The sequence below is a fragment of the Melanotaenia boesemani genome, chromosome 22 (genome assembly GCF_017639745.1).
Source record: "Melanotaenia boesemani isolate fMelBoe1 chromosome 22, fMelBoe1.pri, whole genome shotgun sequence".
In the NCBI taxonomy this organism is placed as follows: domain Eukaryota; kingdom Metazoa; phylum Chordata; class Actinopteri; order Atheriniformes; family Melanotaeniidae; genus Melanotaenia; species Melanotaenia boesemani.
Genome location: NC_055703.1, coordinates 23904440 through 23925467, shown reverse-complemented (window position 1 = coordinate 23925467; position 21028 = coordinate 23904440). Strand labels below are relative to the sequence as shown.

The 21028-nt window shown below is 38.2% G+C and overlaps 1 protein-coding gene across 9 annotated transcripts in view; it reads right to left on the bottom strand.

Annotated features, from left to right (window-relative positions):
* afdna (afadin, adherens junction formation factor a) overlaps positions 1-16173 on the bottom strand; it is a 109094-nt gene extending 92921 nt beyond the window's left edge. For 6 of the 9 annotated variants that reach the window (XM_041975298.1, XM_041975300.1, XM_041975301.1 and 3 more), the window contains exon 1: positions 15871-16173. In XM_041975298.1, coding sequence (XP_041831232.1) covers positions 15871-15972 — 102 coding nt within the window. In that variant the 5' untranslated portion in view covers positions 15973-16173. The remainder of the gene's footprint in view (positions 1-15870) is intronic. The other 3 variants (XM_041975305.1, XM_041975307.1, XM_041975304.1) reach the window with 2 other exon arrangements.
* Positions 16174-21028: the final 4855 nt, after the last annotated feature.

Genomic DNA, 21028 nt, shown 5'->3' with positions numbered 1-21028 from the left:
CACCTGAATAGTGACCGTCTGGCACCTGAACCCGACACCAACAAGCTACTGCACGCTTCTATGGTAACCACCTCAGATGGGTGTCATGTTGCCACGAAGCTGTTGGGTAGACCATGCCCACTTCTCAGGTGTCAGGAGGACAAACAAAAGAGGGTAGCAAGATAAACTACAATGTGTTCATAAACTTGTGAGGATCATAAAAGGTCTTCTTCTGTCCTAGCAAACAACTATGTTTATTCTTTCAGAGTTCTCCAAATATAAACTCAGAAGGTAGATGCTCAAGTTTTAGTTCTGTACATAAAAACCTCAAATATTTCCTTCGTCCACCTGACTGTCCTTCCTCCCTTCTTGTGTTACCCCTGAGCTCGACTTCCTCCACCTGGTTGTAGTTGACCTGGATATCTTTTGTGTGCAGATATAAACCTCAACAAGAGACTTATAGGCCTAAAGAATGACAACATGACCCACGTTTTTCCTCTGTTGGCAGCAAAAAAAGCGAGTGTGGAAGCCATAAACTTTCGTGAACACCTTAACGGAAGTCACAGATATCCTGAAACCCCAAATAACCAAATTAGCACATGACATCATGTGGCTTTCAAAAAGCATAGTTAAAAGAAAAGAAGCATTGCTCTGAGCTTCATTTCCACATGTGCAGGATTTACTGCCTCAGGACATTCCACTAGTTCATCACAGAAAGCTTTCAAATCCTTTTTTTCTGACTGGTTAAAATGGCTGGTATCTCAGTTTTGTGGTAAACCCAGGCTCTGCATGTACTGAACAACATTTACAGACACTGCCTCCTTCCCAAACAGCTGACCAGGAACACCAGTTAAGACTGCAACCTCTTTCCTTCTACACACACAAAACGCATAAAAATAAAGTTAAAGAGAAATCCATTTGTTTTCTTACTTCTCCCTGAGAGCAATATCCACCCAAACCCTGAACTTCCATCTATACACAAACAACTTAGTGCATACACAGTCTGGGGCTTGCATTGGCGATGTCAGCCCATGTCACACATCAGCACAGTGTGTGTGTGTGTGTCTGTCAAAGTCATTCTTATGAAGCAGGGTGGACAGCTAAGATCAACAAATATGACCGGGTGGAGCAGAGAGAGGGAAGTCCCTGACAAACTGAGGACACCCACAAAGTGTTATTGTGTATCTGTGCAGATTCTCCAGCAGCTGGGTGGGGCTGGGCAAGAACAGGGTGCAGCTCCACTGGGATTTGGGGGGGCTAATATAAACCAGCAGACTAGAGGAGTGGAGATGGGACCAAAAAAAAAAAAAAAAACACATTTTGTGGGATTGTGTTAATGTATTAACATATTAAAACCCTGGAATAGTTTTTAAAGAATCTAAAACTTCAGACATAATTGTAAACCTTATGGCCATAAATAATCTTAAATTTTTCTTCTATGAGTTAGCTGCTCTGAAACGATAACTGTTATTTAATAGGTGAAGGTTTGAGCAATGGTTTCTCCTACATGACCCTAAAAATGAGCAAAAGTGCAAGTCATGGAATTATGTCCAAGAAGTCCATGTAAGCTTCAATAAAGGGGTAAATGGCACTGTAGTAGTATTGTAGGCCAAGTTTAAAAAAAAATCTAAATACCTTCATTAAAGCTTGCTGTGCAATGTTCACTGATTAAAACAATAAAACAAATTCCGGAAACTGTGTCAAGCAGCCCTATCATTTGTGTTTGAAAAACGTTATCTTATCAATGGCAAAATTTCTGTTAATTATAAGCTTAATTTAATACAATAAAGAAAAAAACTGGAAGAGAAAAACTATGGCTCAATTCCCCTAGCTGCTGTTGCCAACTCGTTCACTCGGCCCTTTTCAGGTGAATGGCAATTAGCAGCTGCTCAGCATGACCCTGTCCTAGCAGCTAACTGCTAAACCCAGCCAATACCGTCCCCCCGCTGGCGACTTTGCATACCCTTTTACTAGCTTTTCGTTTCATCCATTTCTCACAGCTCATGCTAAAAACAGCTGTACAGCCAAACTCTGCAATAATCAGGAGGTGTTAAAATGTTTGCTTCTAAAATGGTCACACAATGGATAATATGCTGGTGGACAGTGCCTGGAGAATTTAAATATACAAGGGAATCCTGGAACTAGGACAGGATAGTGGCCAGGTTGCAGAAAAAACATGTTTTTACCACTTGTTTGAGCTTTATGTGATGTTTAACATGTTAACAGATTATTTAACATTGCAGATAAGCCAGAAAATATGTATAAAAAACATACATCATGGGCTTCCTTACAAACATGCTCAAGAATAGCAGTTGATGCAGACCTTAAGTAAGGTACTAATGGCCTCTTATTGGCTACTTAGAAACAATAGGAAAAGATGCAAATATAACAATGACATATTAGCAAACAGTAACGCTGATATGGGTACTTACTAAGAACAGAATCTTTGTGGAAATACACTTCATTTCAGCCTTTTTTGGATTGTCTCCTGGATGTTAAACTGTTAGAGGCATACACACATTCAGCAGCAAGTCAGTAACTATCTGCTATTTGTGCAAAGCCACTGAAAGTTGCACTAATAAAAGTAATGAGACTGAAAAAACAGTAAACTTGCAGCAAATTAAATGTAGAAACAAACTAAAAGTAGAGTCAAGGGGGAAATGCAGATAGACAAATATGTGTGTTTTAACTTTGCATTTCTGACTTTATTAATACATTAATAGAATACAACGTCCCTCAAAGCATTAAAAAAAGAAGAAAATCATGAAATGTTAGGTGAATTTATCTCTTGCTGACACATCAGTTCATTAGCTGCCAAAAGTTTGCTATGCCGATATTTTGCAGAAAACATTTCGACACAGAGAACACAAGATATTTTATGGTCCCAGCATTATGAGTTGTGGAATGTCACTTGTGTGTTGTGTTGTTTGTCAAATCTCAGTGTGTATGTGTGTGCTTATGGACAGCTTGTTAAGCTGGTAATTAAGTTGAACTAATCCAAAAGAATCACACCCGAAAGCAGCCATTATCCTGCTCTGTTGTTGACCATTAGACCCTTTAAGAATGCTTCTATTGTTGTGTTATTTTGGACAACAGCAGGAGTAGAAGCAAGACAATGTAAGTATTCCGACACATAGACATGTTAAACTTAGCTATTCAGAATACTTTTTTTTTTTTTTAATCTTTTTAAGTGGCAATAACAAAATTCACTAGCTCATTCATGCTGCTCTTCAACTACTGCCCCCAGAATGGCCACAAGTAAACTATCAAACTTACAGCAAACACTGGACTTAACAAGGATGGCTCTTCCTTGTTTTCCCTCCTTAGAGGCTATGACATAGGCATCTACATGCTGCAATGCACCATGGGAGCTGGTCATGAGTAGTGCCAAACAGTTGTAGTAATTGGTGCCTGCCTGATTGCTGTCTGATCCTGTGAAGTCAATGGGATGGGGGGGTTGGACGCAAGGATTCAAGCAGTATGTGACTGACAGATGGGATAGCATATCAGGTGGCTGGGAGGGCAACACTAACCAACGAGGGATAAGGGAGGACAAAAAAAAAAAAAAAAAAAAAAAAAAAAAAAGGAGGAGGGCAATGTGGGGAGGAGGTGAGCGCCGGGCCTCTGAAGGGATTAACATGGTCTGACAGGCTGGCTGGGACAAACACTCACACACACACACACACACACACACACACACACACACACACACACACACACACACACACACACACACACACACATCTATACACAGCTTTGAGGGCGGGCTGCTCTGCTGAGCACACACAATACACTGCTTGTTTTAGAATGAGAGGAAAGAGAGAAAAGATAGATAAGAGAGAGGCCAAATCACAGAGAAGGAATGCATATTTGACAGAGGGAGGAAGGGCAAAGAGAGCAGGATTATGAATCACAGGTGCTTCCTGACAAATTCCAGGGAGACAAACCACTGATGTGATGTATATTCCATGATTTTCCCAAATGACCCGATTTTCTTTTCTGTTCTTTAGTAGGAATCCCTGAAATTCCCCCAAGTTCCACTGTGAATCTATCAAGTTACCTGACCTTCCTTGTCTGGAATTCTCCACTCAAAACTCCATTTGCATTCCAGTAATTCCATGATCAGTGGGAAACCTTAAAAACCATGACATATTACCCAATTGGCTCTTCAAACACACAAACCCACAGATACACCCAGAGACTGTGCTGATGTGTTATTCTGGACTGCTTAGGGAGGCTTCTTTAGGGAGCACTTTAACATATATTGATCACACTTTGAAGGCCCATTACAGAAAATTAACTGCCTCCAAAGTGGAGCAGAGATTCTGCAAAATGCACCGAGTGTAATTTAAAGCTTAAAGAATCTGTGAATTAAAGTAAGAATCAATTGTGGCATATATTTTGCAAACTAAACAAATGTGTAAATAAAACCGTAGACTGTAAGTCAAAGTAATCGGGATGACTTTACACTGAAACTGCATAACCTGTACTAAGAGATGCATCACTAAAGGGACTATTTTATCATCTATTATTGAATGGGAATGTAGCTCAAGTAGTTGAGTGGGCGCCCCATGCTCAGGAGATGACGCAGATTTGAGTGCCAGATCATCACCATATGATCCACATTTACCCACCATCCATTCCCTCTCTTCATTATAAATAAATTCTACTTGATCAGACAAAATCCTCACAGATGTTTGCAGACAATGAAGACATTTATTTCTTTTTTGTGTGTGAACACGCATGCAGATGTCTATATTTGAAAGTAATTAGCTAGAAAACAGAGCTTGGCTACATTTTTTATGACACCACAAATCTGATGTTCAAACCCAGCACTTTCATATGTGGTACTAAATTGGGTGCATATCCGATGCTGCTCAAAGCAACCATTTCATCAGTTTTATGTCACTGAAGTGAGACAGACGTCACAATTCTGTGCCAGAGGAGTCAGGACACTGAAACACAGCACACTGTGTGAAATAAGATGGGAAGAAGATTAACCACCGATTCCAACTTAGAAATGATGCAACACTAATATTTAGAAGAAACAGCAAAGTTGCTTGAAGACAGAAATCTTGATCAGAATGTTTAATCGGTGATATAACAAAAAGTAGTACTCAGCAGAAGGCTGAGCTGGGCCTGATGCTGGAAATGAAGAAAAGTCATTTTCTGTGCACACATAAAGCAAACTGGCATTGCAGAGTCAGCTGAGCGTGGACAGTGTCGTCGGTAACAGCACTGTGTACCACATTGCTGGCTCAACGGAGGCACATTAGTCCTGCGTTGAACAGGCGGTGTGAAAAGGGCTAGAGATGATAAATGTCCTTACTGTCCAGCGTGACCCCATCACTCTATTTAATATGCAGCACTCTAAAAGACCAAGGCCAGCTGCATAAATTAAAGCTAATATACCGAGCTATGTAGCTTGACACAGATGAAACGCCGACATCTTGCAAAAAAACGCTGATAAAAACATTTCTCGCTGCCTATTTTTTACATTTTCTGCAGTATTTTGTTGCGCAAAACCAGTAATGGTGAACTTTTACTCTGAATGTTTCAAATTGTATTCAAGATACAGAGTGAAGAAAGAAGGAAATTTGTGGCAAAGATGTGATTTCAAACTATAGAAATGATGCTAACAGTCAAAGATATACCACGCTGCCTGTAATCTAATTTTCTGAGATGTTTAAATAAAGAAAAAAGCAGCATTACTTTCCCACAGACCGTCACACACCACAGCACTGGTACAGACAAAGTAACTGCAACAACCTACAAGCTAATGTTTAAACCACAACACACCCAAGCAGTGAGAAACATGAAGATGTTTTCATGTGGTTAACTACAACATTGGTGAGCAGGGCAGTGAGCTGCAAGGTTACTCATCAAATCATGTTTGTCTGTCTGTGTATTTATGTGCAAGTTAGAGAGATAGGACATAACTCTGCTGGACAGGCTGTAAGACTTGCGGTCGTGATCTTTTGCCCTGCATCGTAACAAACCGCTTTGCTTTGATTGCTCTTGCACATGCACCTAAAGAAGTTGGCCATGAAATGTGACGTAAAGCACATTTACAGCTTTGTGTGCTGATGAGCATAGGTACACGGACTCTCAGACAAATGCAGAGAAAGAATTATCTCAGTGCTGCACTGTGTTTGGAAGAGCAGGGGAAGCTGAAGCTTTGGTACTGTGGTGCTGTTGAGGAAAAAATCTAGGAAAATACATTATAAATAGGGCTGTACATCTTCATTCGTCTCACAATTTTATTTGATTACGATTATCTTGTCAACAATTCAGCGATGCATCACAATGCGTCACTACGTGTTGAACATGCAACCTCAGTTTTCTTTATCATTGCACATTTCTACTTTCTTCATCAATGAATTCTTTTCTACAGTCATTTAGCAGACGCTTTTATCCAAAGCGACTGAATACAAGCAGGAAGATAATTATGAAGTCCCTGTTTATTTATAATTCCATGAATCAATGTGAATGTCCTGATATTGACAAACATCACGCATGTAAACAACGATGTTATTTTTAATTTTATTATTGAACTTTATTTTTCCATTGTCATAAAATCAAGAAACATTACTATAATGCGACATTATGAAAATTTCTTGTGTTTTGTCCCTTCAGTCTTTCCATAGCCAGTTCAGACAGAATATGGAAGTTAAGAAGATGCTTTTCATGCTCTCCTTGGTAGCCAGAAAACATTTACCTGTAAGTATTCTAGTCAATTTGTAATTGAAAACAGAAAACATTGTTGAGGTAAACATTTGTAGATGGACAAAATGTTTTAATCTCTTTAGTCCGTTCATGCATGCTAACCACTAGCTTGCCAATGGTATTTTTCATAGACATTAGCCTTAAGCTTACTTATCAGTTTTTAAACATTTTCATGTGTAATCTTATGTCATTTTCTTGAGACAATGAATATATTTCCAGTGAGATACTGATGTTTGCTTAGTTTTACAATTTTCCTAAGTGAAGGTTTCAAAACGGATTCATCCTCAGATCTGCCGAGCTGTTGCAGCAGCTAGATCATGCCACATACCCAAGCAGCGGCAGTATTTATACATTACATTATTAGAATCTATTATATTCTGTTGCTGCATCGATGAAGAATCGTCCACGTCCGCATCTCGATGCATCGTAAAAACTATTAAATTCAACACCTAATTGTAAGTGCAGCTGGAATTAACATCAAGGCAAAATTAAACAAGCAATATTTAAAAAAACAGCTGTTCTTTCCTCTAACAGCCACAGGCTATTTGGAAATTAGGTATGCACGATATTAGATTTTTGGCTGTTATTTTACGAGTCATTTGATTGTTGTGATTGGTTGATTATATTGATGGTATAGCCAATAGCCAATATTTTATTTTGAAGCTAATATTGGGTGATACTGATATAGTGCCAATTATATCATGCATCTCTAATAGAGAAAAAAATAATAAAAGCAAAACATGGACATTTAGAGCTGCAACCAACTTCAGCTCAACTTATCAATATTATCCAACTACAAAGGTTTTGATTCTGCTTCATAGGGAAATGCTCCAACATGCAACTGGTGGTATGACAAGAGATTATCAGCCTGAATTAAATCATGTTCCTGGATATAAGTTCCTGGATTGCAAAACTCTTCACCGTTACACACATCATTTCTTTGTTTTCATACGTGTAAAACATCAGACGTCACTTGCTTTCCCACTACTGGGTTGTATGCCAATCTGCAAAAGCAAGTGTTTACCTTTAGGGGATGAAAAAAGCTCAAAAATGTGTTGTTAGTCACCATTAACGTTTGATTTTTCTACACTGAGCATTTTCCATTTACAGAAACTACAACTACAGTGCTGTTAAACTGACAAGCAGACAGATTCGATGTTTGTCCATCTGAACTAAACTCAGCGCATTAATGAATCAAGTCTGTTGGCAAACTAATGGTAATGGCCACTTTAGCTTGTACTAAGAATACCTTCAATCACAACATCCTTAATGCATGCACTGTCTCGTTTTTATAAAAGCCCGTCAACTACAGAGCATATGAGAGTGAGAGGCCTCTCTTTTCAGCTCCTGTAGCGTGCACAATGTTACCATGGTGATGCAGCCAGCTACCAGCCACATGACATGATGAAGGAGAGACAGAGAGAGGGAGGGTGCGGCCGAAGAAAAGACAGAACAACAATGTAAATGAAGATAAATGTACACGGTGGTCAGCAACTGCATGCGTGTCACCTCACGGCACTGTCATGGTAGATGAGGCTAGCAGGACTGTTAACCAGGCCTCCGCTAAGCAGAGGATAAACAAGCTCCGTCTTCCATCAGTTCATCTGGTACATATCACTGGTACGTGCTGAAACTGACCTTTAAGTCAAGGCGAGGCACTAGTGACACAGCTAATACTTTTAATTCTTTCATTTCAATACTTTGTATTTGACAAAATGTAATCAAGAAGATAGTAACAAAAGAATTAGTAAAAATTTGTTTCTTCAACACCATTTAAAACCTAACTGTAAAACAGGGATCTCAAACTCCGGCCCTCAAGGATCACTGTCCTGTAGGATTTAGATGTTTCCCTGCTCCAACACACCAGATTCATATAAATTGGATCCAACAGCTTGTTGTAAAGGTTTGCACAATGACCCATTAATTTGAGTTAGTTGTGTTGAAAGACAGGAACATCTAAAACCTGCAAGACAGTGGCCCTCGAGGACAGGAATCTGAGACCTCTGATTTAAGGTGACAAACATGAGGCTCCCTGAACACGGGTCTTGTTGTCAGATATGCTCTATCATATCTTAATGGGTTATTTTCACCTATGAAAAATCTGTACATTTAAAGTATTATCTTTGTCATGTTTTATGCTTGCAAACATATTTTTCATTTACAAAGGCCACATAACCAACTGTAAAGTGATTTTCTTTGCCATTTATTTATTTTTATGATACACAGGCAGGGTCAAAACTTAAGTTTTAATCAGCCATCAAAAATCACATAACGAGTTACTTCTTTTAAAGTAATCATTTCAAGTTAAAGCATAGTTTACAATAGATGTGCAGTGTTGTATAATTCTTTCTATCCTGAAAACTCTGGCAGACATCGTAGACTAAAGGTCGCTTTGATCTGACTCATTGAAGTCACCTGTATGTGTGGCAGTTATATTAGCAAGGGTCATATTAGTCTTTTCCAGTACACATGGAGACCTGAAGAGTGTTGGCAAAGCTAAGGTGTATATGAGCTTTAGTTCTCCTGAACATCCCAAATAAAGTTTAAATAAAAGAATAGAAAGAAAATAAAAAAAAAATCAATCTGCAATTTTAATAAACCAACTGTAGAACACGATATCATTGATAACAAATTAAGTAGCCAAAATTTGTTTTTCGATAGAGTAAATATTACTCATAGTAGTGGATAAAGTTACTCTGGAGATTCTGAATCTGCAAATAATTGGTAAAATAAAATAAAAATCTGATCCTTCATCCCTCTCAGTCATCACAGCCTTTCCACCTAGACGGGAGGAAACACACTATCGCCACAAAACACACACTTCCTGTTAGGTTTCCTGCTTCCTGTTCAGCAGGGAAAGGGAGGGAGTGGCCATTGATGTCATGGTGAGTCTGCTAACATATAACATGCCACATCCCAGGGAAAGAAGGCGGATACAAGCTTCCCAATAGTAACTAGCGTTAACCTCAAATTGTTGTTCTGTAAGAAAACAGTTAAACCAAGGTTTAGGAAAAAAGAACAAACCATTTTGTGAAAAAGTTTGTTTTGTGGTCCCACATACGACTAAAGTCAGGAGAAACATCTTAAAAACACAGGAAGCCTCCATGACTTCAAATAAATGCTTTCATCATCCTTCATCCTGCTGTGCTATTATTTCTGTGTATGGAGAAACAAATTTACAATATGGGACCCTAGTGCTGCAAAACTGACACTAAAGTCTCGAACTGAGTGGAAATCAATCACCAAATATGTGGTCACTCCTGCAGTAAACCTGCACCCTTTAGTCCCTTGCAAAAGTCGCAAACCTCCTGAGTTTCTAAGCCCTTACAGCTTTCAAGGCTGAACTCTGGGACTGTTGCATTATATCAACACTTTGTCGCGTCGGCAAAATACAGCAGAGTGCACAAATCTATTTACAGTTGCACTTAAACATACTGATTACAATTTTAATCAGACATCTTTCCAATCTAAACCCCTTCAGAACAGCATTCCTGAATTTTCCTTAAGTGTCCCTTAATTTAGACTCAAAGGGGTGTGAAATCCCTTCAGATAAGTCATATGCTGAGAGGTTACATAATCTGTTATACCGCTCCCCCTGCAAGTGGGAATTTTATTGTGTCACAGCAAACTAATCACAAGCAAAGCTGACATTGAGTGGAAGTGTGCAGTTAGACATATTGAGGACATTACAGGACCAGGTTAGAAGCTTCCACATGAAAACCAGAACACCCATATGAATTTAAAAAAAAAGAAAGACAAAACTAGTGCATGTGTAACTGATAAAAGTCACAACTCTAGGTGGGCTACATATGGTAAAGAAAAGCATGTGTGTAAAGACTTGGTTTTCTGGTCTTTAACTCACAAAAAAGACAAAAACTAACTAAACATATCTTTTGCACTGTATTACCTCTGCTTAGTCTTCTGTGAGAAAAGTTTCCTATGGGTCAAGCTAACTTAGGCCAAACTGGAGTAAAAGGATGTATTTTGAGAAAAGACTTACTTTAATTTCTAGTTCAGATGCAAGCTAGCTCTAAAGTCTATTTAAAGCCCACATTTTCTTTTAAACATCTTAAATTTAGATCTAATACCCTCTGCTTTTTAAGCTGCTGTATACACTTGGCTATGTGATGCTCCAAGCAAGTAATCTACAAACTGACGTGTGATGGCTGTCTAGAAAAGAAAAAAAAAAAAAAGAGGAAGAAATTCTTTCACTCAGCACTCAGGGTAAGGGGGAAGCTTTAAAACTGTCCTACCTCTATCACATAAATAAGAAGGCACTGTTTAATGTGTCCAACTCAGCAGTGCCTCAACAACAAGCATTTCCTGATAGATACAATCTGATTTACATGAATCAACACTCATACCACGAATATGACACTTGAACAGGAAGTGACCATGCTATTTGAAACTCAAAACTCCTACTTAAAAATATCTACATGCCTCTGATCTACCTCATTGATATTATTACATAATTACAGGCATTGAGAGCATTACCTGCTAATTACAAGACGTCACTGCCACATGCTTACACCTCATCGTACTGCTGGATGCAAACTTACTGAAAGCAGTGTCTAAATCCTAAAAGTAAATGTTTCATCAACTTTATCATTTACCTGACTTTGTCATTTGCACCAAATGCAGTCAGTCCTGCACCTGGTTCAGTTAATGTTTAAGAAATGTGCCTCAAACACTTTGTTTATGGTTTAGCTTTGTGTCATGAAGGAGAGACATTTTGGGGGAAGTATGTAAAACCTAAAGCTTTTCCAGATTTATAAAAAACTACTTTTCAGCTTTTCTGTAACAAAAGATGTATTCGGATAATCAATGTTTCCCTTCTGGACAGCATTCCAAACTGAGAGCAAGATTCCAGTGGATTCTGTGCTCACAAACCACTGCAGTTCAGAAAGAACAGGTAACACAATTTTTAAGTGCCAAAGTATGTTGAAAGTAAAAAGTAAAGCCCCTTCCAGAGCTGCATTTATCCCATTAATCCAACAGCAGCTGAAGATGTTCATGCCTGAATGACTTTGTGGATCATTTATCTACAAAAGTCGTAAAGGAAGCCTTACTAAGTCTGATTTAGGGTTGAATCCCAATTCCTCCCCTTGATCCTCTAAAAACAAGGGGAGTGCCAAATGCTGCACAACAGAGGGATAAAGACAGGGGAAGAATTACAATTGGGCCTTCATAACAATTTCCCCATCATTTATAACATAGCATGTAGCTGTGTTAACAGTTAGGCAACACCCAAGTAAGGGTTCTTACTTTGACATCCTCTAATTTTATCAGGTGAAGCACCTGAGCCAAAAATATGAAGAGACAGAAAATATCTGTCTTTTTTTAAAACAGCTACTGTGCATGTTGTTAAAACTCCAGGATAACTTTTGCATGTGAGGAGCCAATTATCACAGCAACAAGTTGGATCAGGCAATTAAAAAGTCTCAAACTTAGATCAAATTTATATCAGTCTTGGCAATAAGCATGAGATATTTTCAGCTGATCCAAGTACAGAGCCAGCTAAGTATCTATCCCCCAGCACACTCCAGCACACTAGTTAACAGTAACACACCTTTAAGCTGGTTGCTAACCACCAAGAAAACCCAAAAAGGAAAATACAATGACCCGTCAGCAGACTGAGGAAGGAAACTGAGCAGAAACATAGAAGATTATGATGGTATTTGAAGAAAGCCCAAGTCCAACACTGTTGCTTCACGTGACCTGTATGCAGTCTAACATGAACATGTTTGCTAACATGACATGTAGCAAAAAACTAAAACAAAGCAAACACCACCATTTTATAATTCATGCACTAAATGCATCATCCCATGACATTATCCATCAGCTGAGATAAATTGTAAGGAACATTAAGCCAAGTGACCTCAGTCTGAACAACACTTGCAAACTGATGAAACCTGTCAGAAATACTGTTGCATGTCCCATACCCGAAACAGGAAAAAAAGGGCCCAATAATGAGTCTAAACCAAATGTTTTTCATCATTTAGACATTGCGTAGAAGTCTCCATCTCGACCCCATACACACATCCAACCAGGTAAAGGATCATGCCTGATAGCATTTCCATTATTAAAAAGTGTCTGTTATTGTATTAACTTCCATGGACACATCACTGACACCATTTTCTGACAAATAACAAATAGTTAACAAATAACTAAAAATAAAGAAATACCACTATTGTTTAATCAAAATAAAACGTTTATCAGTAGCCAAAACCCACTTTACATCCAAGCACTTGGCTGCCTGTAACAAGCTTTACTTTCCTATTGTTGTAATGGAAAGTAATGATTTGCTTCTACAAAAATAATAAGCACAAACCTAGTATACAACTTGGCAGACATTTTTCTACTCTGCTATGCTCATTTAGTTACCTAAATGAGCAGCTACATGTTACCCTAATTGCATATTTCCATAACCCTTCCTCTATAATGCACAATGTATATGTTTGTACATAGAACACCAGTTACTGTGGTATATAGTTTTTATTTTATTTGTATGTAATATTTGTATTTTATATTTTGTTTATCTTACTCTGTTTTTCTGTGATTGAGCTGTAGCAACACATTTCCCCATTGTGGGATTAATACGGTTTTGTGTTATTTTAAGAGTCAAAATTATAATGCTATGCTCGTGAGTTTCAAAGTAAGTAATATTGCATACAGTTGACATACAGTAAATATAATTTGAATTATTGTTAAGCCCCAAGACTATCTCAATATCCAGTCATGCCAATGCCCTTAAATCAAAATCAGAATTTAAATGAAAGGCTATGTACTGTCTGTCTGCAGCATGCAGTGAAAAATTAATTGCAAGTGGATTGAGATAATTCCTTATGTGGTACAGTTTGAATAGGCAGCATTATAGTGGTCATCCTTTTGCATTCAGAACATTGGAGCACTGAAGGATGTTACTCAAACATGAGATATTTTGTCACTTAAAAATTTGAATTGTTTCCATGTTATAACTAATATTAATTTGGACGAAGACAGCTAATGCTTATAATGCAAGCTGAACAACCCTGGCCAGTCAGAACTAAACATCATCACTGTCCATTATATATGTGCTCATGCTGGCAAATGACTGCACAAGGCCTACACAGTCTAAACATAAAAGTAAAACCATTTGAACTTTCTCATGATGTTTTTTTATCCAAACAAAAACTGTTGCTGTAATTGCTCAAACTATTGTGCTGCATCTTTCAGGCTGAGTGTTCATTAAATCTGTAGAAATGAGCTCCACATTTTCAGCCTACTGCAAGTCCTCATGTGACAAGAGTACCTGTTACGTTATAATGAGCCCACCATAAGTCCCACAGCAAGGCTTATTCGGTTTGGGTTTGCAAGATTAAAGTTTGAGAACCTTTGGTCCAGACTAATCAGCCATTCACACAAGCGATCTCACTACTCTCAGTAGCACGCAGGTTTGAGTATCATTAATTGTTATATATTCTGATTATGTGTGCAATATCAATTCAAAAATGGGTGTCAATTTCCTTAGCATGGCACATTTCATGCACAGGAGCAGTCTAGACCAATTTGAAGGACACTTGTGCAGCTTGGGGGGCTCCACCAGATGACATATGGACGGTAGGGTGTGGTGTAGCAAAGACAGCCATGCATCTGCTTACATTTAATCATGTTCTACTGGACTAGACACTGAGCATGCTTCAGCAGCAACCCTGAGGCAATTCTCCTTGCACCGTGAGATAAATACAGCCTAGAGAACTTGTGGACAGAGTTAATAATTCCTCACGGAAAAAGTAGATTGTGCAGTACAAAACTCTGGCAAACGGCTGGCCAGCTTCAAGACTGATAAATTAATCGGCTCAAGAAGAGGCAAGGGGACCTTATGACCCCCCCTTACACCCTTATCCAAGGCAAGCTGGGGGTGGGCTGCCCGCCTAAAAACTGCTGCTAACACAAACACAGCTTTAAATCAAAACTACTTAGGGATGAGATGCAACAGTCAGGAGAAGGGTTACATGGACATCGACAAACTTGGATTAAATACATAATTAAGCCCTTGTTGTCTCTGGTAGCTGACTAGCTCAATCCTGCAACAAGGAGTTTCATATCCTGTGGAGTCATTAGTAAACTACCACAACCTAAGTCCAGACAGACGATTAAATTACAGTACTGCTCTTCTATGTTGCAGGGTCAAACAATTGCTGGTCACACAAGCAGCAAGCTAGCTACTGTAGTGAAAGGACATTGCAGGACGACATGACACAACCAGTTATTGCACTGACAGGGAGTGTTATTGCTTGTGGGCCAGAAGCATTCGTGCTCTAAGTGCCTACCCAAGGGTAAGCATTTACACCCCGCTAGCTGCTAATACTTTAAGCTTTTATCTATTTGCCTAACGTATCAAACAACATCACCGTGTAACAGCAGTGTTTGTTAGCTATTGCAGTCTCTGCTGCATGTCTGCTACACGCAACACACACACACACACACACAGTTAACACTGACATAGCTAGATATATTACAAGTTTTGGTTCTCAGCTAAATACCAGGACGAGTGTTATGCTTGGCAATAATTTACATGCCATTTTTGTTTCTTCCATGTAACAATTATGACCTCGCTAACTAGCTAGCTATTAAAAAATCGGACAAATCAGTGCTGACTTACTTTATCGCGCCTATACGTATTATCAACAATATACTTTAAAATAATAATTCAAGCAATTAAATTCAATTTAAATTTGGCATATTTATTATGCTTGGGGGACAAAAGTGTCAACTTTGAGAATCGTTACTGTTAGCTACTTTTCAAATACACTGTTGTGGGCGGTAGCTAACAGCTAGCTACGTTGATCAATCATGTTTCTTTAATAATGAAACGAAATGCTGAAATGTGAAATATCAATAAATTTTTTGTGATTACTGATCATGACAGTCTAAGAATTAGGCTTATTTTTAAAGGGCCCATTATGAACAATGCGTGTATACTACTACATAGTGAATCACCCTTTTTCAATGGAGTTTGGCATTCATTCGCTCCAATCGCGTACAGGCTCACCACCGAGTAACCACGCTGCCCACAACAAAACCTGACTTTCAACTTTCCCAACCCAAGTATCTGGCAGTGGCAGATTTATTTCACCCCAGAGAGGCCGCGGCCTCTTCTGCCACTCCGTGCAGGTCTCATACCTCAGTGGGCCGGCTGATCTCGAACAGGTCGAGCCGGTTGGCGTTCCAGTGGTTGATGATGTCGGCCAGTTTCCTCCTCTCCTCCTCCCTGCTCCCCGACATTGTGGACAGTCTTTAAGACCCTCTCCGCGTGTCTGTACAGCTAGACAAAACGTCCCGTAAGGTTAGTCCACAAGAAAATAAACCACCGCCACAGACACCAAAGGTTCAGGTCCTCCGTTATGCCAGTACTTAGTGCGGTCTGTCTCTCAGCTCGCCGACCGACCTGCTGTCTGATCTGTTTCTGCTTCGCGTTGCACCTCTGCGCGCTCTCGCGGTATCTCTGAGAACGCGCAAGTCGTTAACTATTTCGGGTCCAACAAACGTGATTCATGACGCTGCTTTTATAAACGTGTGTAGGGTTAATGGCAGGCACGTTACATAGAAAGATTACGTCATCGTGTTTTGACGAAAGGACATTTTTTTCCCACCATTTAAACGATTAATTCCCTTTATACCTAATACTGATCACAAGTTTAACGTAACTTATTTATCATCTTTGTTTTGTTTTTTCAATAACAGGTGGATTTTTCTTCTTCTGCAAAGAATTACAGAAGCAATTCAAACAAGATTGTAAATGGTATTTTTATTTGTTATGTGACTCTATATCCAAATAGGCGTTTGTGTGTGTGTGTGTGTGTGTGGTTGTCTTTTTATTTTATTTGTTTGTTTTTTTTTGTTTGTTTGTTTGCTTGTTTGTTTGGAAGGGGGGGGGTCTTATTTCTTTTTTTTAATCTATCTGTTCTCAGTGTTTTTAGTGTCTTGTCTAATTACTTTTAATTATGTTGCATTATTTTATCAGAATTTTCCCCGTTATTGTAGCTCTGTTTTTGAAAAAAGAAAATTGCTTAAATTGTATTAACTTTTTTTTTCTGTTATTTTATATAAAATCTGTCTATGTGGTCTGAAATTTGTACAGATGTTGATTTATGACTACAGACTTATTGAAAAATGTGACACAACGTAGGTTATAGGTTTTATAAATAAAATTAAAACTATATTTTCATGGATTTTTCTGGAAGTACATTTTAAAAGCTGTCAGTTTGTTTTGCCAAATTTATTGTTGATTTAAGTATACAGCCCACCACAGAGCAACGAGGTTTATACAAACCTTAAAAATCTTACTCGCCATTGTATATTATGTGCTTGTGCTGGATGGTGTGCTTTGTCTTCCCAGAGACTCAAACACTCGTAAATTTGTATGTTCAAAGCTACTTTTTGTCTTGCCAAGAGAAGGTCTCCAGACCTAAATCACTCTAAAAAGTACAGGAAACAATTGTCTTCACTCCCATGACTTGTTTCAAACCCATACTGAAGTGGGAAAAGGAGTCTTTAATTGTGCTGTATATTCTGCTTGAAGACAAGCTGAATCTGAGGGAGATGTCGCCACATTAAACAAAATGAAGGAAGTTGTAAATCATTTGTAGGTAGAAACATCTGGCTGAAAATGTTTTAGATGTAACTGTGTAATTGTCCCTGGTTTGACCCATAATGACTGATGATGAATTTTTAAGATATTTTTCTATCCTTTAATTTTGATGATCCATAATTCATATAAACATTCTGTAAGTGCAGCTAAAAAGATTGTAAATTTCCTGGTTAAATAAAGGATAGATAATAATGTGTTTTTAGAAATGCAGTTTCATTTGTTTGAACAAAGAAAATAACCACCCCTCATAGTTATCCACTTCTTTGTTTTTAAACATATAGAGTGTCAACAGATGATTGTTTTCTGATGTACTTCCTTCTCCCTATTTAAGCTTTATCTAGTAGTTGTTGAATACTGCACAGCACTACTAAATCTATCTTTTTATTCTTCTCATATAAGTGCACTCATCCAGACACTTATTTACATATGCAGGAAGCATGAGCCATTGTCTGAAGTTTCAACGACACTTGCTGATAACCTGTGCCACTGCTGGAGTTCTTCCTTCCTGTCGACACTCTCCTCATAAAGAAAGGTTTGTTTCCTCTGTGCGTGGTTGTGTTTGTTAGCAGGGATGCTGTGTGCATGTGTGTGGCAGAATGCTCCATCCATGCAAACACCAGCTCTTTATTAACACACAGCTGTCAGTGACTGAAAGGTCAGCAAATACCAAGCAGATACATGTGAAATGTCAGAAACATAGCGGTGATCGCATCTACAAAAATAGCTGTGATACAGTGGAGCGGTTAGTCTTGTGAGCCTCCCACCTATCTCCCAGATGGGGTGTACAGCAGCATCAGTGGCTTCTTATAAATGCATTAGTCACTGAGCCAGAATTTGTGGGTGTTGGTGGATAACGGATGAGTGGTGCATTGACATCATGAGTGAGTAATGTACAAAAATATCTTTTATCAGAACAGCTGATCTAAGATTGGACAGAAAACTGAAAATGACTTAAATAATTCTGTATTTCTTACATATGAAATGCAAACTGAATCACTGAAACTGTGTTAACATACAGTCATGGAAAATAAAAATATAAAGGTTTTAAAAACCAAAATGCATCTCATGATTCATGAGCTTGGTGAACCACCTTTAACAGGAAAAACCTGAATGAATCATTTATTATGTGAAATTATTAGGCTCTCAAGTCACTGGAGAAGATTTTCAGTCTATTCTTCTTCACAGTGTTGTTTCAGTTCTTCCAAATTTGCTGGCATTAATTTCTGCACATCGCTCTAAAGATTCCACCACAGCATTTTAATCAGGTCTGAGCTTTGACCAATGAAAAATTCAAGCTTTAGCAGTCGACAGATCTCCTCACATTTGACTCTGGAAGATCATGGTATACAGAGGAGTTCACTCAAAGTGCCCAGGTCCTGTAGCTGCAAAAAAGTTCAAATCATCATTCTTCCACCACCATGCTTGACAGTTGGAATGAGGAATTTGAGTTGATATGGTATTTTTGGTGTTCTCCAAACATGCTGCTATGTATTATGACCAAACATTCCCACAGTGGTCCCAGAAGTCATCTAGTTTGCTCAGATGCAGCTTTGCAAACCAAAGATATACTGACATTTTTTTTAAAGAGGCTTTTTCCTGCATACGTGTCCAGTCTTTTTTCAATTGTACTGTCCTGAACTTTAATATCTAACATGCTAAGAAGAAACTGAGATGTAGATCTGTTTTTTTCAGTTTCTCCTAGCATTGCACAGTCTGACTTTGGGCTGAACCTGCTGGGATGTCCACTCCTGAGAACATTGGCAGCTGTCTTGAATAATCTGTCAAATGATGGACAAATAGTTTGAAAATGACTCTGTAACCCCAGACTGATAGGAGACAACAACTGCTGATGATGACTGCTAATGTCTTCCCTCCTTGTTCTTTTTTCAGGACACACCTGAATGCTCCAAACTGCCAAAACATTTGTTTTTATAGCAACGCTCACACTGATAATGATCAATAAATCAAGTGTATTTTACTAGCAGCATCTTTTTATTTCCCGTGAAAGCAGTAAGAGTGGACTGAGAGTTGTAGTTAGATAAATAACAACAGTTTCATATGTTAGTTTTTGTTTTTCCACTGCAACTGTATTTAATTAAAGATCCAGTAAGGACAAGATTTTTTTTTTACTTATGTCCTGACAGTTAAGTTTTTAGAATTTAAATACCTGTTTAATTCCTTTATTCCACTTTTCTGCTACTAAATACACACTACTTAACCATATTCACAGCTGTGGTACTGGTGACTTTAATGATTATGAATTTGCACAAATCAAATTATAACTAAATAAAACTGCAGAATCTATTAGAGTTTGTCAAAAATGTTTATTTCCTATAAAAGCTTCATTGTTTTCTTCAAAGTCAATATTTAAAAAACTAAAAGTAAGATATTTTTTATCTTTTGCATGTGTTGATTTCCACATTGGAGATCACAAGACTTCAAGTGAACTGAATGAGTATTTATGTTGGGTTTTAAGATTTACTCCATAACGCATATAGTTGTGTATCTAAGTGTTTTTGTTTTGTTTTAACTGAGTTCTTCCTGAACTCATCTGACATTAGCAGAAGTGAAAAACCTCAACAGGAAACCAACTTCACCAAATAGCTGCACCACTTCCTGTATCTGCGACACTAGCCCAGCCTCCATCACCACACACACATTCACACACCGCTGTCACAAACACGAGTCGCACTGATTTTTAAAAGATAGACGTGCACGTCAGCAGCCACCAGTTCACAAACCAGTTTTAATTGACTGGAAGCTGAAAGTTTCTGGGAGAGTGACTTCATCTGTCGAGTTCTAATAAATACTGAGAACTTTTGTTTTGATCTCGCACTGCTTTGCATTTCACACAGTAAAGAGATGAGAATCACACACTGCTTTCATGTCCTCATCCTCCCAAATACTTATCAATTATTTTGTCTCTTCTGAGCATAACAAGCTTCTGTTATCTGTAGTTTTTTTTAAAGTAAGCCATGATAACATTTGGTTTTGATTATATTTCTTACACAGTAACAATTTCAAGCCGATTATGACATCTTCTTTGAATTTAACAAAAGTTTGAGATTAAAAAAGGCTAAAGAAAGTTTACAAATCAAGCAAATATTTTAGAACCAGTTCAGCAAACACAGATAATGAACAACATCCTCAAGGTTCTTCCTTTTGCTAGAAGCGAGCTTACATGGAATAACATCTGAAAAGAGGATGTCAGGACAAACAAGGAAGCAGAAATGTGAAGCTGAAAATGGTTTGTACTAAAGGGCTGAAATATATGTGGCTTCTGTGAGTCTGTTGGTTTACAGTGACGCCTCAGCTTTAACTGGGTGGGTTACAGAGGATGAATCTGATGTCTGTGGAGATTCTCAGACTTTTTCAGAGGTCAAAATAATAAACAATTTAAAAGATTGTCAAGCTAAAAATCACAAAAACACAAGAGTCCTGCAAAATCTTGTTGGGGTGATAAATGTGCTTTTCTTTCTAATCTAATGTTGATTCACAGCATGAAATATTGCAGTTGTACGATAAAGGATTTAAAAAGTTGTATAATAAATGACTTTTCGTCGTTGTTTTCCATTTAAGCGTTGCAAATGAACCCCTTGCAGTTTGGTGATATACAAAAAAAAATGTCGCCAACTTGCTACAAACCACTTTTGGTCTTTATTTAATTTTTTTTTTAAATTACACTTATTC